The sequence below is a fragment of the Ylistrum balloti genome, unplaced genomic scaffold (assembly GCF_031769215.1).
Source record: "Ylistrum balloti isolate Yb309-2 unplaced genomic scaffold, AGI_CSIRO_Ybal_v1 Utg370156, whole genome shotgun sequence".
Taxonomy (NCBI): Eukaryota; Metazoa; Mollusca; class Bivalvia; order Pectinida; family Pectinidae; genus Ylistrum; species Ylistrum balloti.
The window spans coordinates 223,089-243,339 of record NW_026782154.1 but is presented as its reverse complement, the minus strand read 5'-3'; the positions used below and the strand labels follow the sequence as shown (position 1 = coordinate 243,339).

The following is a 20,251-nucleotide window of genomic DNA, read 5'->3' as shown; positions in this document are numbered from 1 at the left end:
CATCAACATATTTTGTTCTTTTTATTCTGTTTTATCAAATTTCACAAATTGTAATGCTTAAGAATACAGATCAACAGTTAAATATTAAACAGTGAATACCACATCTAAAATCAGTTTTACCACACGGAGAGCTAACATACATTCTTAAGCCACATTTACCTATCAACAGGAACACAAAGGAATCTGCATAAGGACCTACAGAGCTAAAACAAATCACGTGGCCACAGTTTCGTATTTATGCCACATCATAATATTCAGCAGAGCTATCAAGAATTAACAATTGTGTAAAAGTTGAATAATACATATACATCTCGTGCCAAAATATAATGTTAAATTTCCTAAAAAATACTTCTGTATCAGCATCTCCAGCATGTTTATACATACATATATTTTCTGATGAATTTGGTGAATGATATGCTATCAGACAACTTTTCAGCCATTTGCTTTGAGTTGAATCTTGTGTCACTGCAATATCAGACGGTTTTATTACAAGTCCAACAGAAATAGGTTTAATGTTCACAACAAACGACCTAGAGATATGTCACATTTACACTATACAGGTCATGAAATTGCATTAACAGATCCTAACACAAGGCATACAGAGATAATCCTTTCTTCATCTTATTGGTGTACAATATGGATTGATCTGCTTGTAATGTTACTAATAACTTGTGTTGTATCACTTAGGAAAACATGACAAATATTCTACAAAATATAGCACAGAATTTAGCGACTTAAAGAAAAATACAAAGATTAGGACAGTTACAGATATAAATCAATTGTTTCAATTTAATGAATCAGTATTACAACCTATGTTCGGTGTGGAAGTCCCACTTAATCTTGTCCTTTTTGACAATATCTACATCCAATTTCTCCGAAACGCATCCCAAAATAATCATAACAACCAAAGACATTAATTATCATACACACTTGAGACCATACTTCACAACACAAAAGGAGAAAAGTTTGTAACCAAGATCAACACAAATTAAAATGTTTGTACCAGGAGATATACAACGAAATCCACATACTGTAACTAAATTAGAGTCACATCCATCCATACCCAGAACATGCTACTTAAAATCCTGTCATCACTCAAAACAACTTATATCTTTACTGTTACTAATGCTACCTGTGTAAAGAAAAGATACTTTTATCTCAAACGGAAGAGAGTAATGAGTTATTTTTTCCTGTACTGGTCAATCAATATTCTAAAAACAATTATTTATATTATTTGTCAATAAAAAATTCAGTCCTAATCTAATGAAAAAACCTTCTGTGAAAATATTTTTTTTCTTTTCTAATGAGTTATCTCCCTTCAATTACTCTCCATGGACATCATTTGAGAACTTGATTGAAGCATTTTAATCAAGCCCAAATCCTGTCCATCATATAATAAGATATTTTTCATATGTTTTTAAAATTCTGTACCTCTAGTAGATGCATATGATAAACATATAATTCTATACTCCTGCATTACATTTTATATGATTGACCAGCACATCCTTAATTCAAACTTTGATATTTCATATTTCTACAGGTGTATAAAAGCCTACAAACTAAGGTACTTGTGTACAATGTAAACTGTACAAATTCAATCTCTGTTTTCTAATCAAACAAAGACAATATCAGAACAAGTGGAACTACACTGACCAATAATTTTGTGCTACAGTTTTTGTTCTACAACAGACAGGAAAATGTTTGTCTATTCATTAAGAAATTATTTTTTTCACTGTTGCTTGCAAAACATTGCACATTTTTAAGGTATATATAACATATATATATTGACTCACACGAGTGACCACATAAATAGAAGCAGTATGATACAGCAAGAGCTACAGTGAGATTCCTAATGATCCATACACATTTGTTTTATTATAATAATAAATTAATCGCACACTACGTGCTTTGGACAGGAGTTATCAACTATACAAAGTATCACAAAAAACGACGACAAACCTGAAAAGTTTCTTACAAGAAAAAAAAAGTATACATACTGTTTACAATGTAGTGGACGTTCAGGGGATATAGTGACCTTGACCTTTAGGGTCAATGGTCTGATGCTGACCACTATTTGATAGTTGATGTCCTGAGAGGTTGTACAGGTAGATACAAAGGTGTCTCCATAAAAACATTTAACACATATGTGCATACACTCACTCACGTGTGCATGCACTCACTAACACACATATGCATGCACTCACAGACACACAAGTCTTACATATTTTGTTCTGAAGGAATCAAATGTAACCTGGTGAAATCAAATTGGATGGTTGACTATAGGAATGGCACAATATGATGATGCATTGCAAAGTCCTTGATGATTTTGATAGATTTAGAAATGGCAGATGTATGGTGAGGGAAAAATGGATGCTGGAGATTTTGATTGAATTCAGGGATTGGAGGTTATTGGGTGCTTCCTTGGTTTCTCTACCCGGTGATAATCTGGGAACATTCCTCGACTAGTTAAGTTACACTGTTGTACAGGACTAGTTAAGTTACACTGTATTACAGCACTAGTTAAGTTACACTGTAGTACTGCACTAGTTAAGTTACACTGTAGTACAGCACTAGTTAAGTTACACAGTATTACAGCACTAGTTAAGTTACACTGTAGTACTGCACTAGTTAAGTTACACTGTAGTACAGCACTAGTTAAGTTACACAGTATTACAGCACTAGTTAAGTTACACTGTATTACAACACTTGTTAAGTTACACTGTAGTACTGTACTAGTTAACTTACACTGTATTACAGCACTAGTTAAGTTACACTGTAAGTTACACTGTAGTACTGTACTAGTTAAGTTACACTGTATTACAGCACTAGCTCAGTTACACTGTATTACAGCACTAGTTAAGTTACACTGTAAGTTACACTGTAGTACTGCACTAGTTAAGTTACACTGTATTACAACACTAGTTAAGTTACACTGTATTACAGGACTAGTTATTTTACACTGTATTACAGCACTAGTTAAGTTACACTGTATTACAGGACTAGTTATTTTACACTGTATTACAGCACTAGTTAAGTTACACTGTATTACAGCACTAGTTAAGTTACACTGTATTACAGCACTAGTTAAGTTACACTGTAGTACAGGACTAGTTAAGTTACACTGTATTACAGCACAAGTTAAGTTACACTGTAGTACAGGACTAGTTAAGTTACACTGTATTACAGCACTAGTTAAGTTACACTGTATTACAGGACTAGTTAGGTTACATTGTAGTACTGTACTAGTTAAGTTACACTGTATTACAGGACTAGTTAAGTTACACTGTAGTACAGGACTAGTTAAGTTACACTGTAGTACAGGACTAGTTAAGTTACATTGTATTACCTGTCTAATTAAGTTAGACTGTATTACAGGTTTAGTTTAGTTTCTGTATTACAGGTTAATTGAGGGTTGGCAAAAATATTTGGGAACTATATCTTTAGTATTAGAAGTAGATATTTCATTACCTCAATCAACCTTTAGTGACTAAAATCAATGATTGTTGGGTTTATCCATACATTAAAATCTAAATGAACAGACCTTCGTGTTAAACTTTTAATAGTAATTTTAGTATTAATAAATTACTCTTCACCTGTTTTTGTGTGTGTACTGAATCACTCCTGGACAGTGAATTCTATGTCCCATGATTAATGAATTTAACTTTATAAGGAAATCAATATCAATAACCTAAGGCCTGTTTAAATCAATCCTGTTATTTACACCCTATACAGCTTGTTTTCTGAAATCTACAAACTTCTCATAAAGACAGCAATCATCATTTCCTGTTATGTTTGTGACCATTTAATCCTTAAACAATACCGAGATACAAATGAATGACTATCATGACACAAACATATTTCTACATACCCTGAATAGTTTGAGTCCTCTCAACCAAGTTCAGCATTTTTAGTTAGTCAATTTCATATACAATAATATTAATACTGAGTGGGTGAATCACCACACTAATGTACAGTTACATTTAGCACAATCACTAAACATGTGATGTTCAGTCATGGTTTAGTAAAACCTTGACCTTTATCTGGTGTTCAGTCATTGTTTAGTAAAACCTTGACCTTTATCTGGTGTTCAGTCATGGTTTAGTAAAACCTTGACCTTTATCTGGTGTTCAGTCATTGTTTAGTAAAACCTTGACCTTTATCTGGTGTTCAGTCATTGTTTAGTAAAACCTTGACCTTTATCTGGTGTTCAGTCATTGTTTAGTAAAACCTTGACCTTTATCTGGTGTTCAGTCATTGTTTAGTAAAACCTTGACCTTTATCTGGTGTTCAGTCATGGTTCGGTAAAACCTTGACCTTTATTTGGTGTTCAGTCATGGTTAAGTAAAACCTTGACCTTTATCTGGTGTTCAGTCATTGTTTAGTAAAACCTTGACCTTTATCTGGTGTTCAGTCATGGTTCGGTAAAACCTTGACCTTTATCTGGTGTTCAGTCATGGTTAAGTAAAACCTTGACCTTTATCTGGTGTTCAGTCACTGTTCAGTAAAACTTTGACCTTTATCTAGTTTTTAATCATGGGTCACTAACCTTTGACCTTTATCTAGTTTTTAATCATGGGTCAGGAACCTTTGACCTATATCTGGTTTTTCAATAATGGTTTGGTAAAACCAATGATTTATTACAACAAGAAAGCATTTTTACGGGTATATCAGAGGTTTGTAACCATTTCACATTTATAAGTATTGCTAAATAAAAATGATTGAGAGGATTCTAATCTTGATGGAATATTTGCAAAAAATCTTTTAGGCTTTTTAACATAGAAATTAATGTCTTACACAAATACAGGGCTTCAATGAACAACATGAAATCATGTATCAACATTCATAGGTGTTACACAGGTACCTATAATTGGTAGTGCTAATATTTCAGTTATATCTCTGCCTTACATCTCCAGTTTAGACTACACCAGAATGGTTGGAAACCCACAAAAGTAAGTTCCATGTTAACCTTGTTTTAATGTACAAATTAATTAAGAGCCAACTTGCATTGCCTACAGTTTGAAAGTTGTCAAGTTCTCATATTTTAAAGTATGAAGAAACATTTTATGAAGCTTAAGAGACATCCATAATAATAAATGCACTTGCTATATATTTCACAAATGAACACAAAAACTCATTGATCCTTTTCGGCTTTTGTTTCTGATACAGATGATCCCGACACAGTCCCTGAAGAACTACCAGATAAAGGTGGCGCCACTGTGGATGATGAGGTCACTGAGGATATGGACGATGCACTAGATGAAGTAACAGTCAATGACTGAGATGAAGACACTGCTGAAGATGAGGATGAAGAATTCGATGAAATTGTGGATGAGTGCAAAATAAGTTCCTTCCATCGGGATTCAAAGAATTTCCGCAGTGTGTGCCCTCCCCGACCGACTTCAGACTCATCCTCATTAAAAGTTTTACAGTTTTCAAAAATAAGTCTACAATCAGCTGCAAATTCTGCTCTTGACTTGTATCTGTAAAAGTGATAAAATCAAACATGTAAGGAACACCTACACCTTTTATCCTGAGTATCACAAATACCCTGAGTAGAGTTTATACATTGTTTTAGTTTGACTGTATCACAAATACCCTGAGTAGAGTTTATACATTGTTTTAGTTTGACTGTATCACAAATACCCTGAGTAGAGTTTATACATTGTTTTAGTTTGACTGTATCACAAATACCCTGAGTAGAGTTTATACATTGTTTTAGTTTGACTGTATCACAAATACCCTGAGTAGAGTTTATACATTGTTTTAGTTTGACTGTATCACAAATACCCTGAGTAGAGTTTATACATTGTTTTAGTTTGACTGTATCACAAATACCCTGAGTAGAGTTTATACATTGTTTTAGTTTGACTGTATCACAAATACCCTCAGTAGAGTTTATACATTGTTTTAGTTTGACTGTATCACAAATACCCTGAGTAGAGTTTATACATTGTTTTAGTTTGACTGTATCACAAATACCCTCAGTAGAGTTTATACATTGTCTTAGTTTAAGTCCACATTACCCAAACGTTTTATATAAATTATTATGATACATATGTTGTACTCTGTGTTACAAGAAAATCGTTCTCTATATATTATACTCTATGATAAATGTAATGTACTTACGGACCAATGGCCTAAACCTTTAAATAAACCTTGAGTTATTGAGAGATACACTTACACGGAGTCCCTGAGCTTGTTTTTTACTGTACTAAAGTCCATGGGTTGTTTGATGTACTTCCGGTAAGTTGGGAACTGTTTGAAGTTTACAGGTTTAAGGAATGGCCAACCATCTTCATGCTTTTCCATTTCTGTCAGAACCAACCTGTGGGAGGAGTAATACAGTTTTAGAATGTGTTCCAACTTCGATCATGAATACTTTGTGTTACGATACTTTGGACTATATATATTACAAAGAAATCTATGAAGAATGCACCTGTTTCCCAACTGATAGGTCACAAAGATCACATCACAACAGTCATTATCATAACAATGTTAAATGTGGCAGTATCATGTCACTTTAAAATAAAAATGAAAAATCTTTCTTCAGATACGTAATATAAAGTTTATTTGAGAAGGAAGATTAAGCAACTATAATGTTATAAATAGTGGTTCAACTTTGTATCTACAGAGGTGAAGAAGCTTTGTATCTACAGAGTGAGGAAGCTTTGTATCTACAGAGGTGAAGAAGCTTTGTATCTACAGAGTGAGGAAGCTTTGTATCTACAGAGTGAGGAAGCTTTGTATCTACAGAGGTGAAGAAGCTTTGTATCTACAGAATGAAGCTTTGTATCTACAGAGTGAGGAAGCTTTGTATCTACAGAGTGAGGAAGCTTTGTATCTACAGAGTGAGGAAGCTTTGTATCTACAGAGTGAGGAAGCTTTGTATCTACAGAGGTGAAGAAGCTTTGTATCTACAGAGGTGAAGAAGCTTTGTATCTACAGAATGAAGCTTTGTATCTACAGAGTGAGGAAGCTTTGTATCTACAGAGTGAGGAAGCTTTGTATCTACAGAGTGAGGAAGCTTTGTATCTACAGAGTGAGGAAGCTTTGTATCAACAGAATGAAGCTTTGTATCTACAGAATGAAGCTTTGTATCTACAGTGTGAGGAAGCTTTGTATCTACAGAGTGAGGAAGCTTTGTATCTACAGAGTGAGGAAGGAAGTTGTATCTACAGAGTGAGGAAGTTTTGTATCTACAGAGTGAGGAAGCTTTGTATCTACAGAGGTGAAGAAGCTTTGTATCTACAGAGGTGAAGAAGCTTTGTATCTACAGAGTGAGGAAGCTTTGTATCTACAGAGTGAGGAAGCTTTGTATCTACAGTGTGAGGAAGCTTTGTATCTACAGAGTGAGGAAGCTTTGTATCTACAGAGTGAGGAAGCTTTGTATCTACAGAGTGAGGAAGCTTTGTATCTACAGAGTGAGGAAGCTTTGTATCTACAGAGGAAGCTTTGTATCTACAGAGTGAGGAAGCTTTGTATCTACAGAGTGAGGAAGCTTTGTATCTACAGAGGTGAAGAAGCTTTGTATCTACAGAGTGAGGAAGCTTTGTATCTACAGAGTGAGGAAGCTTTGTAGGAAGCTTTGTATCTACAGTGTGAGGAAGCTTTGTATCTACAGAGTGAGGAAGCTTTGTATCTACAGTGTGAGGAAGCTTTGTATCTACAGAATGAAGAAGCTTTGTATCTACAGAATGAAGCTTTGTATCTACAGAGTGAGGAAGCTTTGTATCTACAGAGTGAGGAAGCTTTGTATCTACAGTGTGAGGAAGCTTTGTATCAACAGAATGAAGCTTTGTATCTACAGAGTGAGGAAGTTTTGTATCTACAGAGTGAGGAAGCCTTGTATCTACAGAGTGAGGAAGCTTTGTATCTACAGAGTGAGGAAGCTTTGTATCTACAGAATGAGGAAGCTTTGTATCTACAGAAGTACAGAGCAGGAAGCTTGTATCTACAGAATGATCTATCTACAGAGTGAGGAAGCTTTGTATCAGAAGCTTTGTATCTACAGAGTGAGGAAGCTTTGTATCTACAGAGTGAGGAAGCTTTGTATCTACAGTGTGAGGAAGCTTTGTATCTACAGAGTGAGGAAGCTTTGTATCTACAGAGTGGCAGAAGCTTTGTATCAACAGAATGAAGAAGCTTTGTATCTACAGAATGAAGCTTTGTATCTACAGTGTGAGGAAGCTTTGTATCTACAGTGTGAGGAAGCTTTGTATCTACAGAGTGAGGAAGTTTTGTATCTACAGAGTGAGGAAGCCTTGTATCTACAGAGTGAGGAAGCTTTGTATCTACAGAGTGAGGAAGCTTTGTATCTACAGAATGAAGCTTTGTATCTACAGTGTGAGGAAGCTTTGTATCTACAGAGTGGCAGAAGCTTTGTATCAACAGAATGAAGAAGCTTTGTATCTACAGAATGAAGCTTTGTATCTACAGTGTGAGGAAGCTTTGTATCTACAGAGTGAGGAAGCTTTGTATCCACAGAGTGAGGAAGCTTTGTATCTACAGAATGAAGCTTTGTATCTACAGTGTGAGGAAGCTTTGTATCTACAGAGTGGCAGAAGCTTTGTATCTACAGAATGAAGAAGCTTTGTATCTACAGAGTGAGGAAGCTTTGTATCTACAGAATGAAGAAGCTTTGTATCCACAGAGTGAGGAAGCTTTGTATCTACAGAATGAAGAAGCTTTGTATCTACAGAGTGAGGAAGCTTTCATCAAACACATGGTTTATCATCTCATCACCTAAACAGCTATTGTTTCACCTTCCTGTGTAACATTTGTTATTTCTATGATAATTTCCAAACACCTCCACAGCCTTGTCTAAAGCTACCAGCACAAAACACTACTGAAGTTATTTGTACCAAGTGTGAGATGACATTTGACCTCCAGAAACTCGTCTAAAGTTACCTGCACAAAGTCATATCATCAGACTGTTCAGCAGCTTTCTTTCTCTCATTTTCTTTGTTGCTTCGTTTCTTTTCTGATGACGACGTCTCCACTGCTTTCATTGATGGTTCTGAGTCCCGTTTATGTACTGGAGTGGTGTTACCCCCGTCTAATTTCTTTGGACTTTTTGGGCTTTTTCGCGTTCGTTTTCGTCCATTCTGTACCAAAAAGGGTGTTGATATATAGAAGTAGACATAAAGTAACACTATCTGACATATATATCTCAAACTAACATCCATTATCTGGTTCATTGTGTAGTTTACATCGTACTTTTCAATACAGTGAATTGTTCATGAACTCATAATGATCGAAAAACACTTTACTTTAAAAACTTGTCAAAATTTTTAATACTCTATTATTTATTAAGCATTAAGCCCATGTTTGGTAATTAGTTCATTTCTATCTATCAATGTTCAGTAGATATCTCAATAGATGTTACACCAATGTAATAAACTTTTACTCAATCTGTAAGTCACTGGGCTTATTACTGGATATATAATGTAGGTTCCAAAGTTCGACAAACTTAACACAAGCTCTCACCAGATTGGAGGAACAAGCTGGACACACCCACTTCCTGGGCATGCGAGGTAGGGGTGGGTCAAGACAGTCGAGGTGTATGGCTCGAGGACAGTGATGGCACTCGGCAATCTTGCCAGTCTTCTTCCCACACACAATACAACAGGGCACGCCAGATGCCTGAAGAGAGGGCAAAAGGTCATAACAAGCTCAAGGTCAAGTTAGAGGTCATCACAAAGAGGAATCTTTATATTCAGAGATAGAAGGGACAGCAGACTTTGTTGTTTGAATAACAGGGAGAGACAAAATCAGCCATGTTGCTGAGGGGAAGGTTATGTTGCTGTGGACACTGGAAGGACATTGTTGGTTGTATTGCTATAAAGACAGGATGAGGTCAAAATTGGATTTGTTGCTAAGGAGACAGGGGTAAGGTGAGTGCTAATGTGTTGCTATGGAGACAAGGGTAAGGTCAGTGCTGCTTGTGTTGCTATGGAGACAGGATGAAGGTCAGAGTTGGTTGTGTTGCTTTGGACAGTGTGAAATGGTGAGGTTGATTAAATTTTCATTGTGATCCAAGTTCCACCAATCATTGGTAAATGTCAGTATAGAACAGGTCCTGGTCCGTGTGTGGTAAGGTCCAGTAAATGAAATCTGTATGAAAGACTAGATAATGTGGAAACTTGAAGGGATAGAAAAAGGACACAATTTGTATCTTATTAATAACTTACCTTAGATATGCATTCATAACAATACCAGTCACCATCTGGTATCATCTCCATCTTAGGCTGTAAATAGATAAAGAACAATGAAAGTTAAGACAAGAGAAAGGCTAAATATCTAATCTATACATCTAACAAACCAAATATTTATATCTGTAGCAATGATGGCATTGAAGTAGAACTAGTGATAAAAGAACATGGGCCTGTAGCTCATATCTCTGATGTCTTAAGTGACAAGTCCAGTACTGATGATGGTATTAAAGTAGAACTAGTGATAACAGGATTTTGTACCAGAGGTTATATGGAAGCAGTAGGTGTGATAACACAGAAAGACCTATTTCTATAACGATGATAACATACCTTGAAGCAGTAGGTGTGATAACACAGAAAGACCTATTTCTATAACGATGATAACATACCTTGAAGCAGTAGGTGTGATAACACAGAAAGGCCTATTTCTATAACGATGATAACATACCTTGAAGCAGTAGGTGTGATAACACAGAAAGGCCTATTTCTATAACGATGATAACATACCTTGAAGCAGTAGGTGTGATAACACAGAAAGACCTATTTCTATAACGATGATAACATACCTTGAAGCAGTAGGTGTGATAACACAGAAAGGCCTATTTCTATAACGATGATAACATACCTTGAAGCAGTAAGTGTGATAACACAGAAAGACCTATTTCTATAATGATGATAACATACCTTGAAGCAGTAGGTGTGATAACACAGAATGGCCTATTTCTATAACGATGATAACATACCTTGAAGCAGTAGGTGTGATAACACAGAAAGACCTATTTCTATAACGATGATAACATACCTTGAAGCAGTAGGTGTGATAACACAGAAAGACCTATTTCTATAATGATGATAACATACCTTGAAGCAGTAGGTGTGATAACACAGAATGGCCTATTTCTATAACGATGATAACATACCTTGAAGCAGTAGGTGTGATAACACAGAAAGGCCTATTTCTATAATGATGATAACATACCTTGAAGCAGTAGGTGTGATAACCTTGGTCACATCCATCACACAGCAACAACTCTGCCTCATTGTCATCCTTACGACAGATCTGACACAGCTGAAACAATAAAAATTCTTTTGCTTAATCCTTGACACCATTTTTAATTTGGTACTGATAAATCATCCTGACAACCTTCATCAAGCTGAAAGAGAAAATTATGTTGTATTTCAACCCAACCTTTACTCACAACCATTATCTCAACCTTGCACTGAACACTAATCTTAAACTTATTTGACTTTTGACCCAATTCTACACTTCACACTGACCTTTGATCTTACCCCACATGTCTTCATCTTGACCTACCCTAACACTTCTTACAACCAAACTTAAACATTGAAAATTTGACCCAGTTTTAGGCAACACTTAACTTTTGACATCTGATCTCTGACCCAGTCTTTTTACTTGACATCTGACCTCCGATCCAGTATTTTTAACTTGACCTTTGAACCATCATTTACAGCTAACCTTGAAAAAAAACCTCACACCTGTACACATTTAACATTTAACCACCTACCACTTTCATGATGGACTTTTCCCAAGAGATCGAGGTGCTAAGTTGATGTACACACAAGGTCAGCTGTGCCGGTGAGCTTGCCTTAGCTACTGCAGACCGCCACATGGCCAGACCTGGTGGTACATCCTCTGGTCGCTCAGGTGTATCCTGGTCAATAGAATCATTGTCTTCCTCTTCCTCCTGTGTGTGGCTGTTCCGTCGTTCTGATCTTGAGTGATCAGCCAGACTTGCTAGGTTAATTGTTACTCTGTAAGACAAAAACAATACATAATTTGCTGGCTTTACTCAAGTCCAAAACCTTTTTACAAAATTAAACATCCCTAACATTTACTATGATGGCAGGAGTGAAAAATCTCTTATATACCCTAACAACAGGAAACAGGTGTGATGTAGACACTTTTCAGCTTGGTAAAATCCTGCGAGTAGAGATTTAATGTGTTCTATGTTATGTGACAACTTACGCCTTTGTGAGTGGAGGTTTGATGTAGGGACGTTCATTATCATGTGACAACTTACGCCTTTGTGAGTGGAGGTTTGATGTGGGGACATTCTAAATCATGTGACAACTTACCCCTTTGTGAGTGGAGGTTTGATGTGGGGAAGTTCTATATATGTAACAACTTACGCCTTTGTGAGTGGAGATTTGATGCAGGGACGTTCTATATCATGTGACAACTTACGCCTTTGTGAGTGGAGGTTTGATGTAGCGACGTTCAATGTTTGGTTCTAAACTCAACAGTTTTTCTCTAGCAGCGTCAAGTGGATAGCGTTCATTTTCTTTGAGATCCAACTTGGTCCTGTCCACAATGGTGAGGTCAACATCGTCGTCCACTCGGCTCGGTACTTTCCATCCCTGTTAGAATTTGTTTTTGTAAAAGTATGGGAACAATTAAGATACTTTTCACTCAAAATAATCTTACTGGAATTTGTGTTGATAAATGTCATATTTTTAAGAAAGCATTTCTAAATTTTCAACAAACAGAAGCAAATATTGATAAATAATATTGACAATTTAATAATAGATAATAAAAAATAATTTCTTTCAATTCTATTATAATTACTTATGACTTACAATTTCTTGAAACTAAATATCAACATATTGATTTTCAATACTCAGAGCATTAACAAAATAATATGAATATTGTGAAAAAAAATTATCAATTTGATCTTGAAGTCATCTGTTGATTCTCATCCAAACAATGTTGATCTACCTACAAGCATGCTCAAATAACTCAAACAATACTAAAACTGGGCTAGAAACATTACAAATAAAACAGGTGCAGAAATCAAATAGAATTCTTAAACTAGTACAAATTACCAAACATGCAAAAATTATTTCACAACATCGAACTTGGGTTTACTGCATAAGCATGAAAGACAATCGTTTGTTAGGTGTGATCTTCTCAACAATTGTTTGTGAGGGCATCTCTGGAAAGAAGGGTAAACATCAGAAAAAAAAGACCACTTAAACCTATATTTTGACCTTTGCTCTTCAAAATGCTAAAAACATTTCGTGTTATATGTCCCCCTATCTGGTAATGTGGTATATGAGTGTGGACATGGTGTTACTACAGGTAGTGCCTCATCTACATCTCCTTTACAATTCTGTGTCAGATAAATTCAAAATTTGGGAACAGTACTAATATGTCTTAGCAGTACAAGTGTCATAACTTTCTGTCTTTGCAGTACAATTGTCATAACATTGTGTCTTAGCAGTACAAGTGTCATAACTTTCTGTCTTAGCAGTACAAGTGTCATAACTTTCTGTCTTTGCGGTACAAGTGTCATAACTTTCTGTCTTTGCAGTACAAATGTCATAACATCCTGTTTTAGCAGTACAAGTGTCAAAACATCCTGTCTTAGCAGTACAAGTGTCATAACATTCTTCTCAAAGTTTGTGGAAAGTTAGAGAGAGGTTTTTTTATAATACAAGATGTTTTAATGATAATTATTTACTGACTTGAGCTCAATTTCAATGATATGTGTAATGGGAGCTTGGTTGAAAAGCCACCACATTCAAGCTGTGAGTGTTTAAACAATGAAGAGGAAACAAAATAAACGTGAAAGCAACGAAAAACTTTTTGATAAGAATTACAATTAGTTTTTGAAACAGCAATTCAACACACAATAAACAAAATAAGCACTAATCCTGACTTATCTCACCAAATCAAACATTAGTTAGCAACATTAAGAGTAAATCTCACAACATCAAGATGTTTATTTCACAACACCAAAAGCTAAATTCACTACATCAAGGAAAATGAGATTCAACATCCGTGTGGGCAGTTCCTTAGGGGTACATCTATATCATATTTACATTTATTTATATTTGTTACTGTTTAATCTACATTAAATTACAAATATTAGCAATACAGTATCTAGTGTAATTCCACCATATGTATTTATATTACGACGTCACCAAAAGATCACGTCATTGTATTGTGTACTATGACATAAACTTTTAACAACATGTGTAGTTACTAGACAGAGGTACTATAGAAGTCCTACAGTTTGAATTGTTGCTCTGATCTGAGGATGATATACCAAGTATGTCAGCATTATAGCCTGGTAAATATGTCCCACGGATGTTATCAGCACATCTATACTTATTGTCACTACATCAAAGTTAACATGTTACGGATAAACCAAAGACTTCTTGAAATATTTGTGATATTGGCTGTCATACTGATTTTGATCGATTGGTGATTTTGGATGTGCAGGATACCCTTGTTACCATGGTGATATTGGCTGTGTGTCTACGATACCATCGTTTTTAAGGTGATTTTGACTTTGTGTTTAGGTTCCTATAATTGCTACTGGCTTTATATATACAGGAAACCCCTATTGACATACCTCAGTGTTAGGATCATGCAGGACACCACACTCAGCTAGGAAAACCAAATGACTATCAAACAAAAAGTGTGCAGCATGCTCGCTCCACTACCTAAGTTATAAGACAAACCTTGACCTGTAGACTAGCTGAAGCGACACGTTCCACCAGATTCTCCACTTCTTCTAGCACTGACAGCTCCACCTGGTGGGCAATTTCAGGTAACCATTCCTTCTGTGGGGGCGGAGACCCTTCCTTTGCTTTCTTTTTCTTCAATTTTTCTTCATCTTCTGTGTCCTTGTCAGTTTCTTCTTTCTTTTCCTGATCTCCTTCTTTCTCTTCTTCTTCCTCCTCTTCTTCTTCCTCGTCTTCCTCCTCTTCCTCGGAGTCTGATTCCAAGGATACAACTAAAACAATATGTTCACATTTAAATAGTAACAATATCTATAAATAGTAACAATATTTATAAATAGTAACAATATCTATACACACTGCCTTCGTTAATATGTTGATTCCTTCAAACAGCGCCATCTCTTATAAGCTTACATACCAACACCCTGACAAATTACAACAACACCTAATAGGTTTTGTTTACAGACTTCATAGCAATATATTGATTATACTGTGAAACCTTTCATTTTCGTGGGAGTATTTTTTTCATCCATTTTGTGGGCACTCTAAATCAACAAAATTTATGCACTGTTAAAATCAGTATCAGCAGACTTATTGAGTTGTATTCAACCACAATTTTTTTAAAGAAAATCCATAAAAATTGAGCCTGATTTTACAGTTTAGCCCGGTATGGTTAATTCTGGAGTGGAGTTACACTTACTTTCCTTGTTTCCTTTGGAACATGATTCACAGGCATAATCCATATATTTCTGAAAGGATTTCTGCAGATTCTTCTCGCGTATTCCACGAGGATGGCAGTGCCTTTGTAGGGTCCTGAGTTGATCTGGGTCTGTCACACGCCACCAACTTTTCTTCTTTTCTGAAAATTTAGACAAATCAACTTCAACCTCCTATACATAGATGGTGAAGAATTTTTTCAATTGTTACACTGTTCCCTATTTTACCAAATGGGATGTACATTTCATGAAAGTTATTAAACATATGAAGAAATTCCATTTTTAGATATTTTAATCCTGATTTCATTTCATCCTTGAAAATATGAAATTATTGCTTTCAATGGCTGTATCTGCATCTCTAGATTAATGTACCCTAAGTAACCCCTGCCTGGTAATCCATCCACCAATTCTTACTTCTCTTCAATAAAATTATAAACCCAAATGAAATAAATTATACTTTAATATGCCCACACCAAACTCTAGGAAAACATCGACTGACACCCTGGACTTGTTACCAGATAAACATGGTAAGTAGAAACAAGGATCTCACCCTCTACCAGGGAAAACATCTCACCCTCTGGGAAAACATGACACCCTGGACTTGTTACCAGATAAACATGGTAAGTAGAAACAAGGATCTCACCCTCTGGGAAAACATCGACTGACACCCTGGACTTGTTACCAGATAAACATGGTAAGTAGAAACAAGAATCTCACCCTCTGGAAAAACATTACCAGATAAACATGGTAAGTAGAAACAAGGATCTCACCCTCTGGGAAAACAACACCCTCTGGACTTGTTACCAGATAAACATGGTAAGTAGAAACAAGGATCTCACCCTCTGGGAAAACATCGACACCCCTGGACTTGTTACCAGATAAACATGGTAAGTAGAAACAAGGATCTCACCCTCTGGGAAAACATCGACTGACACCCTGGACTTGTTACCAGATAAACATGGTAAGTAGAAACAAGGATCTCACCCTCTGGGAAAACATCGACTGACACCCTGGACTTGTTACCAGATAAACATGGTAAGTAGAAACAAGGATCTCACCCTCTGGGAAAACATCGACTGACACCCTGGACTTGTTACCAGATAAATACGGTAAGTAGAAACAAGGATCTCACCCTCTGGGAAAACATCGACTGACACCCTGGACTTGTTACCAGATAAACATTACAGAGGTTATGCTTAAACAAGGATCTCACCCTCTGGGAAAACATCGACTGACACCCTGGACTTGTTACCAGATAAACATGGTAAGTAGAAACAAGGATCTCACCCTCTGGGAAAACATCGACTGACACCCTGGACTTGTTACCAGATAAACATGGTAAGTAGAATCTCACCCTCTGGGAAAACATCGATCACCCTGGACTTGTTACCAGATAAACTGGTAAGAAAACAAGGATCTCACACCCTGGACTTGTTACCAGATAAACATGGTAAGTAGAAACAAGGATCTCACCCTCTGGGAAAACATCGACTGACACCCTGGACTTGTTACCAGATAAACATGGTAAGTAGAAACAAGGATCTCACCCTCTGGGAAAACATCGACTGACACCCTGGACTTGTTACCAGATAAATACGATAAATACGGTAAGTAGAAACAAGGATCTCACCCTCTGGGAAAACATCGACTGACACCCTGGACTTGTTACCAGATAAACATGGTAAGTAGAAACAAGGATCTCACCCTCTGGGAAAACATCGACTGACACCCTGGACTTGTTACCAGATAAACATGGTAAGTAGAAACAAGGATCTCACCCTCTGGGAAAACATCGACTGACACCCTGGACTTGTTACCAGATAAACATGGTAAGTAGAAACAAGGATCTCACCCTCTGGGAAAACATCGACTGACACCCTGGACTTGTTACCAGATAAACATGGTAAGTAGAAACAAGGATCTCACCCTCTGGGAAAACATCGACTGACACCCTGGACTTGTTACCAGATAATCTCACCCTCTGGGAAAACATCGACTGACACCCTGGACTTGGATAAACATGGTAAGTAGAAACAAGGATCTCACCCTCTGGGAAAACATCGACTGACACCCCAGATAAACACGGTAAGTAGAAACAAGGATCTCACCCTCTGGACTTGTTAAGTAGAAACAAGGATCTCACCCTCTGGGAAAACATCGACACCCTACTTGTTAAGATAAACATGGTAAGTAGAAACAAGGATCTCACCCTCTGGGAAAACATCGACTGACACCCTGGACTTGTTACCAGATAAACATGGTAAGTAGAAACACAATCTCACCCTCTGATCTCACCCTCTTGTTACCAGAAAACATCGACTGACACCCTGGACTTGTTACCAGATAAACATGGTAAGTAGAAACAAGGATCTCACCCTCTGGGAAAACATCGACTGACACCCTGGACTTGTTACCAGATAAATACGGTAAGTAGAAACAAGGATCTCACCCTCTGGGAAAACATCGACTGACACCCTGGACTTGTTACCAGATAAACATGGTAAGTAGAAACAAGGATCTCACCCTCTGGGAAAACATCGACTGACACCCTGGACTTGTTACCAGATAAACATGGTAAGTAGAAACAAGGATCTCACCCTCTGGGAAAACATCGACTGACACCCTGGACTTGTTACCAGATAAACATGGTAAGTAGAAACAAGAATCTCACCCTCTGGAAAAACATCGACTGACACCCTGGACTTGTTACCAGATAAACATGGTAAGTAGAAACAAGGATCTCACCCTCTGGGAAAACATCGACTGACACCCTGGACTTGTTACCAGATAAATACGGTAAGTAGAAACAAGGATCTCACCCTCTGGGAAAACATCGACTGACACCCTGGACTTGTTACAGATAAATACGGTAAGTAGAAACAAGGATCTCACCCTCTGTTACACCCTGGACTTGTTACCAATAAACATGGTAAGTAGAAACAAGGATCTCACCCTCTGGGAAAACATCGACTGACACCCTGGACTTGTTACAGATAAATACGGTAAGTAGAAACAAGGATCTCACCCTCTGGGAAAACATCGACTGACACCCTGGACTTGTTACCAGATAAATACGGTAAGTAGAAACAAGAATCTCACCCTCTGGGATGGGCTGCCGTTCTCCTTGAAGTTCCTTGAGAAGAGCCTCTGTAGATTCCTGCTGCTGGCTCCCTAAGGTCCATGAATCACCCTCGACCTTGGGTGTGAGAGGCACCTTGAAGGAAGAGTCAGTGAGTTTTGAGGGTGACTCACAGCTGGTGTTACTGGAAGCCGTGGTGGCACTGTAGTTATTGGGACTGTAAAGTTGGCCCATCTGGAATGAGGAAAAGGAGGGGCTGTGGAGGGGGAAGGCACGCAAGGACATGGGGGAGAAAAATGGTGACCCTCCCGAGAATGGACTCGAGCTCAGGCCAACCTGGGGCGAACTTCCCTGAGTCATACTGAGGTCATCACAAGGCATTCTGGGTAAGATGCTGAACCACGGCTTTTGTTCACTACCATCTGCTGAGGAGCTCAATGATTTGATCATTTGATCAGGAGAAACTGGGAAAAGAGGGCTCTGGAGGAAATGATTGTTCTGACTGGTTAAATGAGAGTGGTCCTTTTTCAGCAGCGTGTCGATGCTGAGAAAGCTAGCTTTGCCCTCCGTGTGGGACGGGGTGCTGCTCTTGTGGTGTTGGTGTGCAGGGCGGGGACTTGATCCCCCTGGGGACAGGCTAGAGGTGGAGGGATTGGAACCCAAGGCGCCATTGAGGGATGGACTAAATGGGGGGAAAAACAATGAAGGTGCTGATGAATATGGTGTGATGAGTGGTGAAGGCGAGGTAAGTAAACTGCTGTTCACAACCGATTTAGAATCGTCACTTTTACTGTCAGTTTTGGTGGGCGATATAGTAGAAGATACGTTACTACACAAGTCACTGAGTTTACTGGAGGGTGAGGACTGCAGAAATATGTTCCCAGAAGTTTTTACAGAACAGTCCGATTTATTATTGCACTCTGAGGTAGAAGGAGTTATTTCCCCATTACAAGTTGTCTGCTTGTGTTTGTCCATTTTCCATGAGGTAGGGAATAATGCCGAGGTCACAATAGCTGCATCACCTGTCTCCGACTTACAACCATTCTTTTCCTCATTGATCTCCATTTTGGTTGGTACAGAAAAAGAACAGCTCCTGTCCAAACCTTCCTCCTTTACAGTGTCCCAAACATTACGATCTTCTTTTCGTTCCAATTTCACCACACTAACTTCTTTCTTAATGTCTTGTTCATCAGTTTGGATTGTCGTTTTTTCTTCAATGCATTTTTCTTCTTTAACATGATTATCATTTAATTTCGAGTTTTCACATTCCATTCTATCTTCCTCTTTTATTTTGTCACTTTCCTGTTTAATCTCTACTTTTTCTTCCTTGATATCTTTCTTTTCCTCTATCAGATCTTCATCTTCCACTGACTTGCCAGTCTCCAGGCCTTCTACATACACACCTCCAGCACACGGCAGCACCCAGTACTTACGTCGGTATCGGTCCGAACCCACCATTATTGCACGAAGTTTGTGGGAAGACTTGAAGACTTTCGCTCGGTATTGGGCATGTTGCTGAAATCAACAAAAACATAATTTAAAACATTGTGAGCAGGAGATTTGATCACACGAATATCTCCTGTATATACTGATGTGTTTAAATGTATTTTGTCATCAAATCATGAGCAGGGGGTCATAATTTTAAATTACATCAAAGGTTACCAACCATTCAGTAACCTAGGTCAAAGGTTACCAACCATTCAGTGACCCCGGTCAAAGGTTACCAACCATTCAGTGACCTAGGTCATAAGTTACAT

The 20,251-nt window shown here is 37.5% G+C and overlaps 1 protein-coding gene across 1 annotated transcript in view; it reads right to left on the bottom strand.

Annotated features, from left to right (window-relative positions):
* Positions 1–2: 2 nt before the first annotated feature.
* Positions 3–20,251, bottom strand: part of LOC132550886 (bromodomain adjacent to zinc finger domain protein 2B-like) — a 42,830-nt gene continuing 22,581 nt past the window's right edge. Inside the window, exons 25-35 of the mRNA XM_060214984.1 lie at positions 18,515–20,009; positions 15,400–15,558; positions 14,700–14,974; positions 12,418–12,590; positions 11,738–11,984; positions 11,191–11,280; positions 10,191–10,247; positions 9,487–9,642; positions 8,908–9,104; positions 6,182–6,325; positions 3–5,480 (exon numbers count right to left, since the gene is read on the bottom strand). Coding sequence (XP_060070967.1) covers positions 5,132–5,480; positions 6,182–6,325; positions 8,908–9,104; positions 9,487–9,642; positions 10,191–10,247; positions 11,191–11,280; positions 11,738–11,984; positions 12,418–12,590; positions 14,700–14,974; positions 15,400–15,558; positions 18,515–20,009 — 3,342 coding nt within the window. The 3' untranslated portion in view covers positions 3–5,131. The remainder of the gene's footprint in view (positions 5,481–6,181; positions 6,326–8,907; positions 9,105–9,486; positions 9,643–10,190; positions 10,248–11,190; positions 11,281–11,737; positions 11,985–12,417; positions 12,591–14,699; positions 14,975–15,399; positions 15,559–18,514; positions 20,010–20,251) is intronic.